General features: G+C 39.9%; 1 protein-coding gene across 1 annotated transcript in view; it reads right to left on the bottom strand.

Annotated features, from left to right (window-relative positions):
* FAM234B (family with sequence similarity 234 member B) overlaps positions 1–10819 on the bottom strand; it is a 33859-nt gene extending 23040 nt beyond the window's left edge. The window contains exons 1-2 of the mRNA XM_077170124.1: positions 10752–10819; positions 1785–2183 (exon numbers count right to left, since the gene is read on the bottom strand). Coding sequence (XP_077026239.1) covers positions 1785–2183; positions 10752–10788 — 436 coding nt within the window. The 5' untranslated portion in view covers positions 10789–10819. The remainder of the gene's footprint in view (positions 1–1784; positions 2184–10751) is intronic.
* Between the last annotated feature and the right edge of the window lie 9054 nt (positions 10820–19873).

Below are 19873 nucleotides of genomic sequence, written 5' to 3'. Positions count from 1 at the left end.
CCCCACAGCAAGGCCAAGTGGAGAGCCTAGACTTCACCCTAGTTGTCTGCAGCAAGGTACCCCTCCTTCCCCTGCCAGAGTGGTACTGAAGAAGGAAAAGGGGGAGCCACGGCTTTCATCCACCCCACCCTCACAGGAACAGGGCCTCCCTCAAGCAAGGGAAGCCTATATTTCTACCCCTACCCAGCAGTAATGAGGCAGCCCTCCCCCAGCCCATTGGGATGTCTCAGCAGAGGCCTGGTGGAGAGCATGAACTTCCACCCTCACCTGTCAGTGACAAGGTTTGCCCCCTCCTCTCCAGCCAGGGCAGTGTCAGAAGAATGCCTGCCAAGTTTGAAGAGAACTCTCACAATGCCGATGGAAGTGTAAATTGGTACGACCATTTCGGAAAATAATTGAATACAAACTACTAAGAATGAACATACACATATCCTATGACCCAGGAATTTCCCTCCCAGGTTTATGCCCTAGAGAAATTCTGATACAAACAGGTATAAGAATATTATTAGCAGCATTATTTATTTAAAAAAAATAATAACTATAAGCCACCTAAATGTTCATCAACAGTAAAATGGATAAATCATGAGCTATTCATAACTTGGACTACTAGAGAATAACAAAAATGAATAAACTTTATCAATATGGATGAACCTCAAAAATATTCTTTTAAATAATTCAGAATAAGAAAGTAAATTACAAAAGACTATATAATTATATTTATATAAAATTCAAAAACAGACAAAATTAAAGAACATATTGTTTAGGGATATACATCTATGTGGTAAAACTTTATACAAAAAATTAGAGGTATGGTCAACACAAAATTTAGGCTACTGTAAGACTCTGGTGGGCAGAGGAGGATACAGTCAAGAGAGGCATACAGGGGACGTCAAAAATCTTAATAATGTTCTATTTCTAAAGCTGGGCAGTGGATATGCCAACATTTATAACTAGTCTTTACACTGTACACAAGTATTATATTTATCATTTAGAAAACTCAAAAAAGAGAGCAAGGGGAAAAAAATATAAGTCACATCCACTCAGTTTTGCCTTAAGAGAAACTGAAAATGAGGACACAGAACTCATCAGAAGCTAATTCAACTGGGATCAGAGAAGTTTCACAGATAAAATATTTCTACGTCAAGATGAGGCAAGAGGTCTGGGAGAAGTCTAATCCAGTTTACAAGAGGCAAAAATCCTGAACACTGTCAGTTTAGATGTAATCCCCAACCTGGACCCAGAGCAAACTGTTTTAAAGAAACCTGCTCCAAGATACGACAAAACAGCTGCAATTATTCGGGCTGCATCACCTGACCCACTAAGAGCAAAAATGAGAAGACAGCAACTTTCTTTTACATGAAATGAAATTATTTTAAAATTTAAAATAGGTCAGGCATCTACAATGAAGAATGCCTCAGGGTCCTACAGCTGCACGAGGCTCTGCTGTGGCCAGGCCTTGGGCCTTACTTTTCTCTGTAAATATTCCTTCTACCAGTTCCGAATGCCCCGAGAGTTCTGGCTCCAAGGCAGGAACCTGGAAAATTGAAGCACTGCCTTCTGCGTCTACTGAAGAAGACCAAGGCCAACAGAGATACAACAAAGGTGGGATTCCCAAGTTTCTGATATGTATCACTCCACATGTTGTTTAAATGAAATCTTAACCTCCTAAGCTTCATATACCGGGAGGAAATTGCTGTAAAAACAATCCATTTTTAAGATTTGGAGGAGTCTTAAAAACTTCCAGGAAGTTTTACGGAACTAGGGTTGAAAATCCTCCAACTCACCTCCCTGGATGCCCAAGTGGCGGCTCCAAGTGCTGTGCAGATCTCTGGGGGGGCAGGGGATCAGGAAAGCACAGACAAGCACCAAGATCATGGAGACTATCAACGTGAGCAGGAAGACAGATGTGCGCACATAAGACGCGATGGAAGAGGCTGCCTTCTGCTCCAGGCCCTCCAGGGGCTCCGAAGGATACCCCTCTGTGGTGACTTCTGAAAGATGCGGCTTTGCAGGCCCTGGAATCTCTGCATCGGAGTCAGGTTCTGGTGCTTCTCCCAGAGGACTCTTCCCATTTTTGACCCCTCCATTCTTCTGCTGCAAGTTGAGCACAAGATCATCTTCACTCTCGTCACTGTCAGCCTGTGTGAGGGGATCATACTCCCCCAGGTCTGGGCTCTTCTTCCCTGAAAAGACAGAGACAGAGAGTCAGGAGAACACCTCCCCAATACATGGTAACTTGAATACCTACGAGAACACACAGAAAACAACAAATCTGGGTTCACATCAAGTTTGGACTTTACTGGCTATTGGTAAATAGATGCCAGCAAAGTGGAGAAGAATGGGGAAGGGGAGGGATAAAGCACAGTATTCTAGAATCATATGCCTTTACAAGTTTAAGGAAATTGAAAAGAAGATAGAAAAATTAGTAACTTTCAAATACCTGTTCAGTTTTAAAAGTATCTTAATTTGTTTGAATCTCATTAATGAAAAAGGCCATGGCTCTTGTCAGCTTTCCACATGCCCAATGTGCACACTTCCTTAGATTTTCTTAGATCTGTGATTTCCTAATCTTTCCTGGAAAATTTTTAGAATAATGCTTCTCCATATACTACTTTTCACAGTCCAATATTTGTGGCTCTCCAATTATTTCTATAGAAACAATTTGGAAAGTTAAACATTTAATGTCACCTGAAGATGTTTTACTGAAAACTCACCTCTGACAGGTGACTCTAATGACCTTTCAGTACACCTTTCAATAATAAACAATGCTTACCTCTAAAAATGCTTTTCTGAGTATGTATTGTGGGAGGGTAGCAATCTACCAGAATGCAAAAGTAAAGGACTTGTCTTGAAGCTGGTTTGCACAGCAAACACCCTGCCTTTACTTAGACTCTATGTTTATGAGGGGTGACTAAGAGGTAGAAATTAGAGGAGGGCATAAGCACACCTCCTCCTAAGCCACCCTTAGCCCTCACTGCCAACAACTGAATGATTTTTGCCTTTATTTCATTCTGTAACTAAGTAAAAACCAAGAAAAAGTTTCTGGTTTTAGAAATTACCTGGCAAACTGTTAGTAATATAAACTTTATTGTTAAATATTTTGCTTAGAGGAACTATATAAAAGAAAATACAACCTGGCCAATTAAAAAGGGAAAAAGAATTCTTGATGCAAATCTCTGCCTCTGGGTCGCTGTGATTTTAGTGACGTCATTTCAAATATTATGTGTTTCAATTTGCTCAAAACATCAAGTAAAATAAAATGTTATGGAGAGCAAATTTGGGAAATAAAATCTTCAGTGTGAAGTTCAGTGTATGGCACATAAAAATCAATAATTGTGTGTTTTAATTTAAAAAGTTAACATTCCACAGAGTATTTTATAACATCAAATATTCTGCCCCCACTCAAAAAAGCCACCCACAAAAGACACCAATGAATCATGAATCCATGTTCTATTAACTATAAACTTTCATCTACTTTCACTTTCAAAGTTATTAACTTTGGGGCAATAAATATTGGATTATATTTTTAAAGATATAAATTACAAGGAAATAAACTTCTTATTAAGAGCTCAATCCAAAATAGTACTTCATAGTGTTAACACAGGTTCAGGCTAATATCTCTCAATTTATATAGCTACTCTATGAACCAAATTATCTTATTAATTTGGATACCCCACTCCCTAACCATCCCAGATAACTTTCTATACATAATATTTGGAAACAGAACCAGAGATTTTATAGTAATATTAACTCTGAGACTTTTTAAAGTGGCTTCTTTGTTTAAGTAAAAGAATATAGAGACAAAGAAGAAAACATACACAGTTCCTCCAAATGTCAGTGTTGTTAGACTTTGAAGATCACAATATCCATCCCCATCCCTATTCCAAATTTGCAACTCCTTACAAATATTCACCAAGCAATCACACAGCGCATACCTGAACATCATCAGTATTAGGGAATCCACTGCCCTCTACTCTGGAAATAATTCCTTATACTGATTCAAGAATCTGTTTCTGAGCATTGCCAGCCATCTGTCCTAGTTTTAATTTCTGGAGTATTTCCTGCATATATATAGGTCCTCTGACTACTGGAAATACCAAGGGTACAAGACATATAACATGATATCTAAGAGCTCAGACAAACATAGAATCAAATCTTGGCTCTACCTCTTATTAACTGCGAGACTGCAATTAAATTTCTCACCTTTATTGAGCCTCAGTTTCCCTATTTATAAAATAATATAATAATTATTCCTACCTCACAGGATTGTTGTGAGGATTAGGTAAGATAATATAAGCATTGTTCTTAGTGCCTGCCTTACAGCAGCACTTAATAAATTTTAGCTTCTATTATCCTAACCATTACTATTCTTGGCATTTTATCTCCCAACTGCCCCACCCAGTCTTCTCATCTCCAGATTAAATGTATCCATCTCTCTCAACCCACTACCTGAAGAAGCACTGTTTCATCCTGGTCACTATCCTCTGGACACCACATGGTATGTCAATGCTTTCACAAGTTTGGTGCTGGGAACTGGGTGCAATCCCCCAGGTGAAGTCTGACTAGAGGAGGGCAGGGCAGAACTGTGTCCTCCCTTGTTCAGATCGCACATTACAATGCAGTGACTGTAACCTAAGATCTTGGCAGTCACATTACACAACAGATTCAACTAAAACTCCCAAGCATTTTTTATATACACACTTCTTAGCCTATAATTAATTATACACGTGGATTATTAGGATAAAGTAAAAAATTTAGCACTGACACCTGCTCAATTAAATCTTGCTAGTAAGTTTCCCATCAGCCTGAAACAGCACTTTTGCCAAAGTGAAATCATTAATGAAATACTGGCTAACAGTTTAAAGAAAATGTATTCTTTTTTATAGGAAATATACTTTTATTATATGATATACAATCACAGGTAGAGAGGAAAAGAACTTGGCTGCATATGGTACAGAAATCCGTAAAGTCTTTAATAAATCTAGACAAATAATTTGCAAATACTCTTTGTAAAACAAAGCTGATATTGAATTAATCCTTTAAAAAAGATTATATGCTTCTAGTTAATGATGGCAATTAAAGGCATTTGGTCTTTCTCTCTTCCTTAAAACCAGGAGGGAAAAAAAGAGAGAAAAATAAAAATAGGGAAAAATTATGGTAAACAGCTATAATCCCAAACCACTTTTATGAAAAATTGTTGCCGAATACAATGAAACTTGTATCAAACTGAGAAAGCATGGTAAGAGTAGGCATCTACTTCTACAGATCTCCAGCAAGGAGAGTTTCCAGAACTGATGATGATGATGATGATGATGATATGTGCAAGTTTACTAAGTACATACTACATCCCAGGCACTAGTCCAAGCACTTGACGTATATTAATTCATTTAATCCTCACAATAACCTTATAAGATAGGTATTATTACTACCCCCATTTTATCAACAGAAAAGCCAAAGTATAGCAAGGAAGTTCTACAAAAAGAGAAGCCCAGATTCAAATCCAGGCAATTTGACCAGAGAGACCACACTCCTAGCCAATAAATTATACTACCTCCTTTGCTCTAAAAATACATAGCCAAAGCAGTAATCTCTTATTTGAAAAGGCAAAGTCTGGGATCACAGAAGCACCAATAAATCCCATTCAATAAATACCACAGAGTTAAAGGGGAGAAAGGCTGAATAAGAAAAAGTACAAACTTTTATCTCTACAAGAAGCAGACTGATAATAGGGCAGGTTAGAAAAGTATCCAAGCATCCATAGGAGCAATCAATGCTAAAAAGGCAGATTTTTGACACTTATATCAATCTGGGTCCAATCAGGAGATAGAGGAAACTTAATATAAAAAGGTTATCAACAATGATAGAAGAATAAATGTAAAGCTGGAAAGGGAACTCTAAAAGGTACCCTAGGGCTGAGGGACAGTATCCAGTGACTTGGTATTTAAAGGGCTCATATTCATTTTCACAGATCAGGCAACAAAGATGAATTTGGAACTGAGGGACAATAAAACTGATAACTGGCACAACCACCAAAGAAAGGTAAATGCTAAATCAGCACTCTAAGGCCCTGTGACAAATAAGCAGACCTCCTGCTAGCCAGGGTAGATATCTCCACAAAGAAGAGCGTTGATGGGAAAGGGATCTGAGTTAATTTTAAATTCTAGCTTCCAACTGCCCCACCTCACTCCCCTGGGCCCACCCACTGCCCCATATGTCAGCCGACCGGTAGCTGAACACCACTGCCTTATTTAAACATGGTTAATATTCAGAAAGGAACTATAATTGGCTCTCATTCTACAAGAACTACAAAGTTCTATAAATACTCAAGAAGCTACAATGAAACACAGCTAGCAAAATCAGCTAAAGAATAAATGCTAGGGAAAAAAAAGAAGAAATGCTCGGGGCGGTTCACCAGTGGCTCAATGGCAAAATTCTTGTCTGCTGTGCCAGAGACCCGGGTTCAATTTCTGGAGCCTACAAATGTAAAAAAAAAAAAGAATAAATGTTGGATAAATTATACCATGAAATGGAAGAAATAATGAGCAGATGCTTTCCCTTAAAAAAAAAACTTTTTAAGAAAGGTCTTCTCTGATGTGTACTCACTGAAGAGATACAATATTTCTAAGAGAAAAATGGCTATTCAATATTTAGTAGAAAAGATGAAAAGTAAATAAACAGGGTATAGGAAGCCAATGAAAGAAAATAATAAAACAATTTTAGAAAAGACACATTTATTAGAACCAGCAAAATGAGAGCAGACAGCGTTGAAAACAGGGCCAGAAATATGAAGGACAGGATGGAGAAAACCAAGCAAAATGAAATGGAAATAATAATAATTACCTGCAGTTACCAAGCACTTACACACTTTCAAGCTTTTTTAATGTCTATCTCAGGAAATCTTCCTACTAACTCTTTGAGGTAGATCCATAACTATTTCTATTTTAAAGATGAGGAAACTGAGGTATGGCAGTTTAAGTAGCTCAACCATAGTTAAATAGCAAGTGAAAGTGCAAGGATTCAAACCCTGGCAGGCTGTCATGAAAACCTGTTCTCTTGACAACTACCTATATGTCTCCCATGGAGAAGAAAAGGTTCTTAAAAGGACTAGAAAATGATAGGTATAGAGGACAAAGGTGACCCAACATATGCATAACTGAAGAAAAGAACAGAAAGAAAAAGATGAGAACAAAGAAAATGAACCAAAAACAATATTTAGAAGATAAACCAAAAAAGTTCCTGCAATAAAGCAAGATGTAAAAACTACAGAATAAAAGGGTACACTGAGTCCCATGAAACACTGATACACAATAATCAATATTGAGACATATCCTAGTCAAAGCACTGGACTGGAAGAACAAAAGAATCAAATGAGTAGCCAGGCCAAAGCAAAAAGAATCAAGTCACTAATGATGGGAATAAAAGTCAGGCTGACTTCTCCAAGATACATGCAGTAGTAAAAGATCTACAGTGTCCTCAGAGAAAGAACACAGGGTGTAAAATCCAAGAGCTCTGACCCAGCCATGAGATCTCTGAAGTATAGGCAAGCAGGTAAGAACTCAGAAGCTATCATACCCTTGAGCCTTTCTTTAAAAGATCATAAAAAATTAAGGCCAGTTCTTGACAGAACTCATGGAAAGGATAATTTTTACATTATTAATATATACTTTTCAGACAGTACAAAAACATATCTCAGCTTAATTACAACAGACTGAAAGTTTCAAATAGGGAAATCCTAAATAAATAAATATTCAATTCATTCATAGAAAGACAGCAAAACAGAGTAAAGTTTATAAAAAAGTACTCAATCTTGCCTAAAGTTAGACTCAGGCTAAAGAGCTAGACAACAAATCCATGCTTTATAATTCAAGGCACTTAGCATTCTCTTCTCTGCTGTTTTCCACCACGACCTAGATTTTTAATCACTGAAATATCTTCAAAGAATAAAGGGAGGGCATTGATTTCAAAATACATCAATATAAATGAGCTTTCCACAGCTATTGCTCTTCCTCTTAGAAAGGCTGAAGGTACTGGTTAAACAGCATTCCCAAAATGGCACAGAGGGAAACATAAATAAGAAATGCAATCGTACCATCCCCAAATGTTTTCAGGAAAATACACTATAACATATACTATTCTATAACATATACTATACTCTCTAATGAAACTAAAGGTAAATAATTCATATCATAGATTAGTTTATCCACGGACATATAGGCATTCTGAGTAGCACATAATAAACTATTACAACAATATTATGCCCTGAGATTCCCTTCAGTGTTTGAACTTCAAACTCTAAAATGGCCCTAAAAAAAACATGTATACTTATGAAATAAGTTGTCCCACACGTTTTATGGATGTTTCATTGTCCTTCTGTTACTGATTAGCCTACTTCTATGCATGTATGCCAATCGTTTCTCCACCCTGAACTTAGTGAATACATTGCCAGCAACTGTACTGTCATCACAAAGTTGCTGAAGTCTATCCTTCGCTCACGATTACATTAGTCCACTAACGTACCACATCAGGTATTACATTCTTTCATGATCACAGTGTTAACCGCTGTTAATAATAATAGTAACACTTATTAATTAGCTATTAATGTGGCAGAAGTTAATAAGTCTCAGAAATATATCCATCTCTTTTCATATTCCAATAACACTACAAGGTAAACAGGTAGTGAGGCGTGTGTGACATGTAGTAAACATTCCACAATAATATTTTTATTACAGATGAGGAAACTAAAGTTTAAAAAGATTAAGTAATAATCAGATGGCTGGATGTGATCCCAGGCCTTTCTCATGCTCTTAGCCACCATTTCATCATGTCTCTCTTATTCATAAAAATACTGAGGTAACATGACACAGCAGCCCAAACAGGACCGCAGTCTCACAGCTCCAATTACAGAGTATCTGTAAAGAGATTTAGGAAAACAATTTCTACCTAAAATAAAAACTAAAAGAGTGTGTTTTAAGGAGAGGAAGGGCAAGAGGGAGGCGAGGAAAAGTACAAGGTTGGGGTGGGGGCAAGGACCCAGCATCAAATAAAATAATAACTGATTATTACATCTGGACCTAGAAAAACATCAAGACACACCTGACTGCTTAGGGAGATGCTGCCTTCCAAATACAGGCCCCAAGAACCAAAACCAGACTACTGGAATGCGTTTCCTGTCAGGTCACCAAATTACTGCAACTAAATATTCCAGAGAGTAGTAAGTGCCACAGCTAGGGATGTGAGGGTGCAAAAGAGCTCAAGAGTTTCTAAAGCAAGATTTTCTTGCATTCTCATCCTCAGAAAATAGCAATTACCTATACTAAAATAAAACAAGGAATTTAAAAGAAAAAAGAGCTCAAGAGTTTCTAAAGCAAGATTTTCTTGCATTCTCATCCTCAGAAAATAGCAATTACCTATACTAAAATAAAACAAGGAATTTAAAAGAAAAAAGAAAGCAAGCTAAATATGCCTCACATCTCAACAATCCCTTGTGGAATACACCAAGTATACAGAAGGCAACTTTCTTCAAAGTTAATAAATTTTGCAGATAAAGGGATATATCCCTGATTTAATTCCAATGTTGCATACACATTCCAAGGTAGATAATATCAGTGTTTCCTCCAATGGTCTAATGAGGTCATGAAGTCTTAGGACAGAAATGCAATTTCATTTCCAACTCAGCGTCAGCCAAGGCAGAAGGCTGGCTTTTAATGTAACTGATTGGAAAATCCACATGAAAATAAGGATCCTGTAATTCCCCTCAGTCTTTTGTATCCAGCAGACAGAATATTACCCCTCATAATGATACTTTACAATTAAAAAAAGTTAAAAAAAATTTATTTGGGTAGGATAAATTACATACTTCTATCTAAACAGCAGTATTTCTAATAGCACAGTCCCATTCCGGAGGTTTAGAGAAAAAAAGACAAAAAACAAACAAAAAACGTAAAGCTGCTGCCCAAAGTACTGAATTAGCTCTGGAAGTTGTCGTCATCACTACTGCCTCCATAAAGGAAATTCTAAAACTATCTGCAACTTGAAGGTGTCGGATCATTTCCCTCGGAAATGCTGAGCCTCGACAGCGGGCGGCTGACCAAATAAAATCAAAAGTCCAGATCTACAGTCAAAAGACACGTGGAATTCAAGACTAGGCTCTTCCAATACTACTGGTGTCACCTTGGACAAGTCAATTAACCAAACTTACTCTCATTTTCCTTTTCGGTAAAATAGGAAGAGAAATACCTGTCCCTCCTACCCGAGGGCTGCGTCACTGTTATTATTAAGGGGAGAAGGTGTTTCACAGGGGGTCATTCGCCGCCCTACTGTCCCTTCCCCCTGCCCAGGTCCAACCTACGACTGAAGAAGCAGGAGACCCCTCGGTACCTCGTCCAGGGCGCTCGGGGAAGGATGCTCCCCGTACCACCCCTCCCCTTGGGACGGCGGCCGCACGCGTTTTTGACAGTCGCTGCCTCTCCGACGAGGGCCGGTTGCAGCCACCTGCCCCGGGCGCCTCCAGCAGCGCCTCCTCTCACGTCTCCCAGGCTCGTCCAGCGCCCGCGCACCCTGGGTGGCCCCGCGCTCCGCCCGCCCCCTGACCGCACACGGACCTCAGCCCACGGATGCTGCGCCCGCCTAGTCTTACGCCTGCAGTTCCGCGCGGGTCGGCGCCAGGCCCAACTGGCTTCGCCCGGAGAGCCTCGCCTCCCTGTCTCCCGGGCTAAGAAGGACGAGAGGGTCGCGAGCCTGCAACTCCTTACCCGGCAGCTTGAGCGCCCTGGACAGCACGGTCGCCATGGCGGAGGCCTCAGTGCGCGTGCGCGCGCCCGCTCCCTGCCGGGAAGTGTAGTTCTGGAGGGCGGCGCGCCGGGCCGACTCTGGGGAGATGGGAACCGCGCAGCCGGACAGAGCCAAGGGGAGGCGCGGTGCTGCGGCATCCGGGCTCATGTGCGCACGCCTGCACGCTCCTCTCACCTATCCTGAGCCAGACCCCTTACTTTAGCAAGTTATTTGACTGCTGTGAGACTCACCTCATCGGTAAAATGGGGGAATAGCTACCCATGGGCTTGCCATGAGAATGGAATAAGATGATGTAGCTATTAAAGAAGGCATGGGTTGGGAAATGCGCCTGGGCCTTGGAGGCAGTGAGACTGGATTTGAGTGCTGGCCGCATCACCCCCTAGCTAGCTGGGCCATCTTAGGCACGTCTAAGCTTCAGCTTCATTTTTTTTTTTTTATTAATTTTTTTAAAACATTACAGGAAACACAAACATTCTTAATATGTGATCTTTCCATTGTACATATATAATCAGTAATTCACTATATCATCACATAGTTGCATATTCATCATCATCATGATCATTTCTTAGAACATTTGCATTAATTCAGAAAAAGAAATAAAAAGACAGAAAAAAAACATACACATCATACCCCTTACTCCTCCCTTTAATTGATCACTACCATTTCAAACTAAATCTATTTTAACATTTGTTCCCCCTATTATTTATTTTTATTCCATATGTTCTACTCATCTGTTGACAAGGTAGATAAAAGGAGTATCAGACACAAGGTTTTCACAATCACACAGTCACACTGTGAAAGCTACACCATTATACAATCATCATCAAGAAACATGGCTACTGGGAACACAGCCCTGCATTTTCAGGCAGTTCCCTCCAGCCTCTCCATTACATCTTGACTAACAAGGTGATATCTACTTAATGCATAAGAATAACCTCCAGGATAACCTCTGGACTCTGTTTGGAATCTCTCAGCCATTGACACTTTGTCTCATTTCACTCTTCCCCCTTTTGGTCGAGAGGATTTTCTCAGTCCCTTGATGCTGGGTCTCAGCTCATTCTAGGGTTTTTCTCAATCCCTTGATGCTGAGTCCCAGCTCATTCTAGGATTTCTGTCCCACGTTGCCAGGAAGGTCCACACCCCTGGGAGTCATGTCCCATGTAGACAGGGAGAGGTTGGTGAATTTGCTTGTTGTGTTGGCTGGAGAGAGAGGCCACATCTGAGCAACAAAGGAGGTTCTCGTGGGGATGACTCGTAGGCCTAATTTTAAGTAGGCTTGACCTATCATTTGTGGGGCCAAGTTTCATATGAACAAACCCCAAGACTGGGGGTTCAGCCCACAGCTCTGGTTGTCCACACTGCTTGTGAGAATACCAAGAATTCAACTTGGGGAGGTTGAATTTTCCCCTGGTCTCACCATTCCCCAAAGAGGACTTTGCAAATACTTTTCCGCTCACTGATCAGATCACTCTGGGATTCTTTGGGGCATCACTCTGGACAAACCAACAAAATCTCGTGTCCTACCCAAGGTTCCATGTACTTATGTCGTTCAACCAAGCTATCTACATAAGTTATATTAAGAACTGCACTAGTCAAAGTGTAAACTTAGTACCAAATAAACATTTTTTTGCTTTAGTCTCACACATAAGTTGAAATTTTAAAATATTAATTACCATCTATTTTCAGCACCCTGCAGTAATGACATTCCTTTGTTCTTTCTCATGCAAAAACATTTTTTAAATTTGTACATTTAGTCACTGTCATTATACACTCTAGGCAATCCTAGATTATACCATCTCAATCTTTATCGTCTATCTTTCTTTCTGGTTTCATTTGTGTCCCCAGCCCTCCTCCCTCTATCATTCTCACATTCAGCCTCATTCAGTGTTTTAACATAGTTGCATTACAGTTAGGTAGTATTGTGTTGTCCATTTCTGAGTTTTTACATTCAGTCCTGTTGCATAATCTGCATCCCTTCAGCTCCAATCACCCAATATCTTACCCTATTTCTACTTCCTGATGGTCTCTGTTACCAACGTAATTCTCCAAGTTCATTCACCAATGTCAGTTCACATCAATGAGACCATACAGTATTTGTCCTTTTGTTTCTGGCTAATCTCACTCAGCATAATGTCCATAAGGTCCATCCATGCTGTTACCTACTTTATAAATTTATTCTGTCCTACAGCTGCGTAATATTCCATCATATGTATATACCACAGTTTGTTTAGCCACCCATCTGTTGATGGACATTTTGGCTGTTTCCATATCTTGGTAACTGTAAATAATGCTGCTATAAACATTGGTGTGCAAATGTCCTCTTGTGTCCTTGCCCTCATGTCCTTTGAGTAGAGACAGCATATAGATGGGTCCCATTCCCTAATCCATTCTGCCAGTCCATGTCCCCTGATTGGGAAGCTTAATCCATCAACATCAGTGTTATTACTGCCCAGGCAGTACCCTCCTCTGCCATTGGGCCTTTTGGCTTTTATATGTCCTTCTAATTTTCCTTCTTTTTACGTTTACTCATGGTCTTCCTTTCTACACTCTTCTCCACACCTCTCTCTTCTGTCTTTTCGTATCTGTCTCTAGTGCTCCCTTTAGTATTTCTTGCAGAGCTGGTCTCTTGGTCACAAATTCTCTCAGTGATTTTTTTGTCTGAAGATGTTTTAATTTCTCCCTCATTTTTGAAGGACAGATTTGCTGGATATAGAATTCTTGGTTGGCAGTTTTTCTCTTTTAATGATTTAAATATATCATCCCACTGTCTTCTCGCCTCCATGGTTTCTGCTGAGAAGGCTATGTATAGTCTTATTGGGCTTCCCTTGTATGTGATGGATTGCTTTTCTCTTGCTGCTTTCAAGATCCTCTCTTTCTCTTTGACGTCTGACATTCTGATTATTAAATGTCTTGGAGTATGTCTATTTGGATCTATTCTCTTTGGGGTACACTGCACTTCTTGGTTCTGTAATTTTAAGTCTTTCATAAGAGTTGGGAAATTTTCAGTGATAATTTCTTCCATCAGTTTTTCTCCTCCTTTTCCCTTCTCTTCTCCTTCTGGGACATCCAGAACACGTATATTTGTGCGCTTCATATTGTCCTTCAATTCCCTGAGTCCCTGCTCATGTTTTTCCATTTTTTCCCCTATAGTTCCTGTTTCTTGTTGGATTTCAGATGTTCCATCCTCCAGTTCAGAAATCCTATGTTCTGTCTCTCGAAATCTACCATTGTAGGTTTCCATTGTTTTTTTCATCTCCTCTACTGTGCCTTTCATTCCCATAAGTTCTGTGATTTGTTTTTTCAGACTTTCCATTTCTTCTTTTTGTTCATTCCTTGCCTTCTTTATATCCTCCCTCAACTCATTGATTTGGTTTTTGATGAGGTTTTCCATGTCTGTTTGTATATTCTGAATTAATTGTTTCCGCTCCTGTAGCTCATTTGAATTGTTGGTTTGTTCCTTTGACTGGGCCATATCTTCAATTTTCCTAGTGTGATTTGTTATTTTTTGCTGGCATCTAGACATTTAATTGCCTTAATTAGTTTATTCTGGAGATTGCTTTTACTTCTTTTACCTAGGGTTTTCTTGCTGGATGAATTTGTTGTCTATCTGTTCTTTGACCTTCAGTTCAGCTTTATCTGGACCTCTAGCTTAGGTTTTGTTTAACAGAGGAGAATTTTTCGGTTCTTGTTTTCTTGTTTCTTGCCCTGCTTGTGTGGTGCCTTTTCCCCACACACATGCTTAGAAGCGTCTACTTAGGTGTTATAGACCCCAGCTGGATTTTCCCAGATCAAACTGGCCTCCTATGAGGAGGAAAGAGTCACCTGCATCAGTTTTCCCTGAGTGTGGGACCCAGCAGGTTGAAAGACTTTCCTGTGAAGTCTGTGGACTCTGTTTTTCGTATCCTGCCCAGTATGTGGTGCTTGTCTGCCTGTAGGTCCCACCAGCGTAAGATGATGCGGTACCTTTAACTTTGGCAGACTCTCCCAGCTGGCACGTGGTGGAGACAGAGGAGAGGTTGCAGGCTGGTTTTAATGGCTTCAAGTTACCAAGCCCTGGGTTCTGAATTCCTTGAGGGAGGGAGTCCACCTGAGTTGGGCTTCACCCCTCCTCTGCGGGACGCAAAGGCTCCACACAAGCTCTTAAACAACCTTGTTTCTGCCTATGTCTGGGGCAGTTGCAGCCTGAGAAGTCCTGCTGCTGAATCCAGAGGCAGTCAAGCCTTTGTAGAAAGACAGCCACAAAAACCTCTGTTTCCTTTTTTTTCTTTTTCCATCAGCCCTGCCCCCTCAGCTCCAGGGCAAAAATGAGTGGCCTCGGCTTTGACCAGGTTCACCTGAGCTTGGGGCAGAACTTATTAATTAATTCACAATTGGCATTTAGTTGCCTCAGCCCCTATTCCTGGGAAAGTCTGTTTCCTTTCTGCTCTGGAAAGCAGCCTGTGGGGGAGGGGCGCCAGCTGCCGCGGCTTGGGGAACTCACGGTTCTGGGGGGGGCTTGCAGCTGGTCCAGCTGGTCCAGACTGGGGTACACTGTGTGTCCAGTCACTGACATGGCCCAGGAGCTGTTCTGTACTGTTTCTGGTTATTTAGTAGTTTTTCTGGAGGACGAACTAAAATGCACTCATTGTTAAGCCGCCATCTTGGCCTGGAAGTCTTCAGCTTCATTTTTAAATGGAGACAGTCCTACTTACTTTCACGGGCTTGCTGTGAGAATGAAATTACATCATCTATTTTAAACTCATAGCACACAGTAGGCATCTAATAAGTGTATGTCTTTTCTGTTTCTTAGATAAAGTTTGAAGCTTCCTGAAGCTCTAACCTTCATTTCTTGTTATCATTTCTTTCCAGGTGTCTGTTCAGCACTCAACCCCGCAGCTTCTAGCCTGAATGGGTCAAAAAAAGATCTAATGTGCTTCTTCCCCCATTTACCAAGAGATTAGCATTTTAGTAGACAGGACCAGATCCAGATCTTAGAGATTGTCTAGTCTCACTCTCCTTGTTTCGCTGAAGAGAAAACAGAGATCTAAAAATGTTAATAACTTCTTAGTGCCAGGAAAATATTCTCCCTTCCAAGCAGCTTCATTCCCAGAGGAAATTGTGGGTCGATAGGACTATTCTGTGGATGTAATCTGAGAGGCTCTAACAGCCCTTTCCCTGTGGAAAAAAAAAAATGTCACCCACTGTAACAGAGCTCAGACTCAGGAGCTAAACTGCCTGAGTTCAATTTCCAGCGCCTCCATTTCCCAGGTGCGAGAACTTGTACTAGTTTAATCTCTAATTGCCTCAATTTCCTCATGCCCAAGATGGGGATAAAATATTTCCTATTCCATAGAGTTGTCAGGATTAAACAAGTTCATATATGCAAAGCCTTAGAACAGTACCTGGCATATAGTAAATGCTTCATAAGTATTAACACTTCCTTTTATTAATATTATTCCTTAACTATTCTACAATACCCAAAAGTTCTATTTGCCACATCTCTGGAGGTATGATCAAAAAAAATATTTTACATCTATGTAGGTCATCCAAGAGGAGCAATACTGCAAGTCACAATAAACCAGTAGTAACTTGCTTCTATCAGATTAGCTAATTGGAACACATTCTTGAGATAGGAAGACTGAGGAAAATAACCTTTGAGTATGGTAGAATGTGGGAAATGTCAGCTTTATTTGCAGAAGAACAGGAACTTGAGTTCTAGGAGAGGTGCAGGTAGACTGAAACAGTCAGGTTACACAGAATAAGAGGAAAAGAGAAAAATCTGTCCTTGGAGAGGGTGTTTTCAGTGATAAAGTATATTTCAGGAGAGTTTCTCCATATATGAATAAAGTAAAATAAAATCGTACCTTTCAAAGTTTATCTAATCCACTTTAACAATCACTCTTGATTGAGTCACATCTCCGAGAAGATGATCTAATTAAAGTTTCAAGCATACAGTATTGAATAGGGATTAGAAGAAACGGCTGCCTTTACAAAATGGAATAGATTAAAACATGGCTTTTCTAGGGTATGTACATCCTTTCAAACTGGCACAGTGGTATATACATACAATGAAATATTATTCAGTTGTAGAAAGAAGTGAAGTCCTGATGCAGGAAACAATATGGATGAACCTTAAGGACATTAGGTTGAGTGAAATAAACTAGACACAAAAGGATAAATATTTCACTGTCATGAACTAATTATAATTGGCAAACTCATGAAGTTAGAGTCTAGAATATTGTTTACCAGGAGATAAAGTGGGGTGAGGGAATTGAGAGTTGATGCTTAACTTGTACAGATTTTTTATATAGGCTGATGGCAAAGGCTTGCAAATGAATGGTAGTGATAGTAGCACATTATTGTGAGTGTAGTTAACAGCACTGAACTGTACAGATGAATGTGTTTAAAGGGGGAAACTTTATCATGTATATGTTACTAAAATATTAAAGGATAAAACAGTACTGTATAACACAGTGAGCCCAACTTAGACAAGGTATTATAGTTAACAGTACAGATAAGAATGTTTCTTTCACGAATTATAACAAATGTACAACACTAATATGGGGAAACATATAAACTTAATGTAAACTATGGATAATGGTTAATAATCCATAATAATAATTTAATAATCTTTCATCGATTGTAACATATGTAACTACTATTTGAAAAGTAGTAGATTATAAAAAAACAAAAGTGCTAGCAACAATGTAACAAATGTTCCATACTGATGCAACGTGCCTTTCTCATCTAGGGACCAAAATTTTGTTCCTGAGTCAAGCTTGTTGTCCTGACTTATGAACTTTCGATTGTCTTTGAGAATCCCCACCCCAAAGGCTCCTCAGTCCCTCTGCAGATAGATTTCTGGAGGCCATTCTTACATATCTCAGCAAGTCATGGACATATCCAAACTCCATTGGTGGAGCCTTCTCAAGATCAGAGTTGTACCCTCTGATACACTGGTACCAAACAGAGAGTCAAGAAACAGTAAGTGTGAGATCAAGAAAGCAAAAAAATACTACGGCAAATAGCAATAAGAGCTTGAGATTGAGAAAAGCAAAAGAGTTGCTCAGCAGAACATATTTCTGTTTTAAACGCAAATGTCAAAAAGAATCTGTGAAATAAGGCTTACATTCAGATCAGGAAGTGAAAAACGGACCTGTACAAGTGGCATATTTACTTCTCATTGTAGAAAATTTGACTCTATGATCAGGAGCTGCATGGCTTGTCATAAAGACAAACATGTTTACATTCCCAGAGCATCCTTAAATAAAACACATGGGCTCATCCAGCTCGGATCCATACAGCCTTCCAGCTTACACAGCTTTCTAGAATCTAGACAATAAAATGCTTTCTGGCCCTGAGATTTAAACAAAGACTTGTTAACAAATCTTGGGCTGGAACATATGTTTTAGGACAGTGTAATTAAGGACATAGCCACTCTGGCCATCTTAGCTCTCCCTCTTCTATGCTCGTTCATACATCTACCAAAGCATTTGTGGTAACAGTGTAGATGGTAATTGTTCTAGTTTGCTAGCTGCCGGAATGCAATGTACCAGAAACAGAACAGCTTTTAAAAGGGGGAATTTAGTAAGTTGCTAGTTTACAGTTCTAAGGTCAAGATAACGTCCCAATTAAAGGAAGTCTATAGAAATGTCCAATCAAAGACATCCATGGAAAGATACCTTGGTTCAAGAAGGCCGATGAAGTTCAAGGTTTCTCTCTCAAGTGAGAAGGTACATGGCGAACATAGTCAGGGCTTCTCTCTCTCTCTCAACTGGAAGAGCACATGGCGAACATGGCCTCATCTTCTAGCTTTCTCTCCTGGATTCCTGTTTCATGAAGCTCCCAGGGAGGCGTTTTCTTCCTTCATCTCCAAAGGTCACTGGTTAATGGACTCTCTGCTTCTCGTGGCTATGTCATTCTTCTCTGCTCTCTCCAAATCTCTCACTTTCTCCAAAATGTTTCCTCTTTTATTGGATTCCAATAAACTAATCAAGACCCACCTGAATGGGTGGAGACATGTGTCTACCTAATCCAGTTTAACAACCACTCTTGATCACTCAAGATCACATCAAGATCACATCTCCAAGGAGATGATCTAATTACAGTTTCAAACATACAGTACTGAATACGGAGTAGAAGAAACGGTTGGCTTTACAAAATGGGATTAGGATTTAAACATGGCTTTTCTAGGGAACATACATCCTTTCAAACCAGCACAGTGATATGTACCATTTAATAGACACATCACCTACAAAGGCAGACACTGTTTTGGACACTTTCCAGCCTTGATCCAAAATTCAGCCCCTTCAACCAGCTTTGGGGAAAAAAAATCCAATGAACTAATGATTGTGATTTGTCTAGTTTTACTGAAGATTTGTAGGATGATGGGAGGAGCCATAGAGTACACAAATACATGGCATGTGTGCTACAATGTCCCTTCATCCCTAACATCTGTCAATCACCACACTTTCACACAGAGCCTAGACACAGTTTTCAAATCCTTCATTCAGTCATCCAGGGGGCCACTACCTATCAATTTGATTTGGCTTAAAGACTGAAGACAAATTGTAATCCCTAGTTTACTTTTAGCATTGTAACCAGACTAAGAACCCCTTTAGGACAGTACCCAACTTATGATAGATGTTTAATATCTGATGAAGCTGACATTTGGCCAGCATTTATTCTAATCAGTTGGGAGTCTATCTGATTAGTCAGACATGTTTTGATTGGCCAGGGTCTGTGGTAGGTTGAAGTATGTACCCAACAACACACATGTTCTTTATCTTAATCTGAGTTCCTTATATCTGTGGGTGTAAACTCCTTGTAAATAGAACCTTTCAAAGATGTCATTTTTAGTTAAGGTGTGGCCAGCTGAAGCATGGTGGGCCTTAGCCCAGATTACTGAAGGCTTTATAAAGAGAAGTGAGAAAGGGTGCATGGGTGGTTCAGTGGTAGAATACTTGCCTTCCATGCAGGAGCCCAGAGTTCAATTCCCAGACCATGCACGCTCGCCCCCCCAAAAAAAGAGAAACCAGAAGTTGCAGAAGCCAAAAAAGAAGGAGGCATTGCCATGTGACTGGGAGGCAGAGAGAAGCCAAGG

The sequence above is a fragment of the Tamandua tetradactyla genome, chromosome 7 (genome assembly GCF_023851605.1).
Source record: "Tamandua tetradactyla isolate mTamTet1 chromosome 7, mTamTet1.pri, whole genome shotgun sequence".
Classification (NCBI taxonomy): Eukaryota; Metazoa; Chordata; class Mammalia; order Pilosa; family Myrmecophagidae; genus Tamandua; species Tamandua tetradactyla.
Note: the sequence above shows the minus strand (reverse complement) of the source record. Positions and strands in the feature narration are given on the sequence as shown.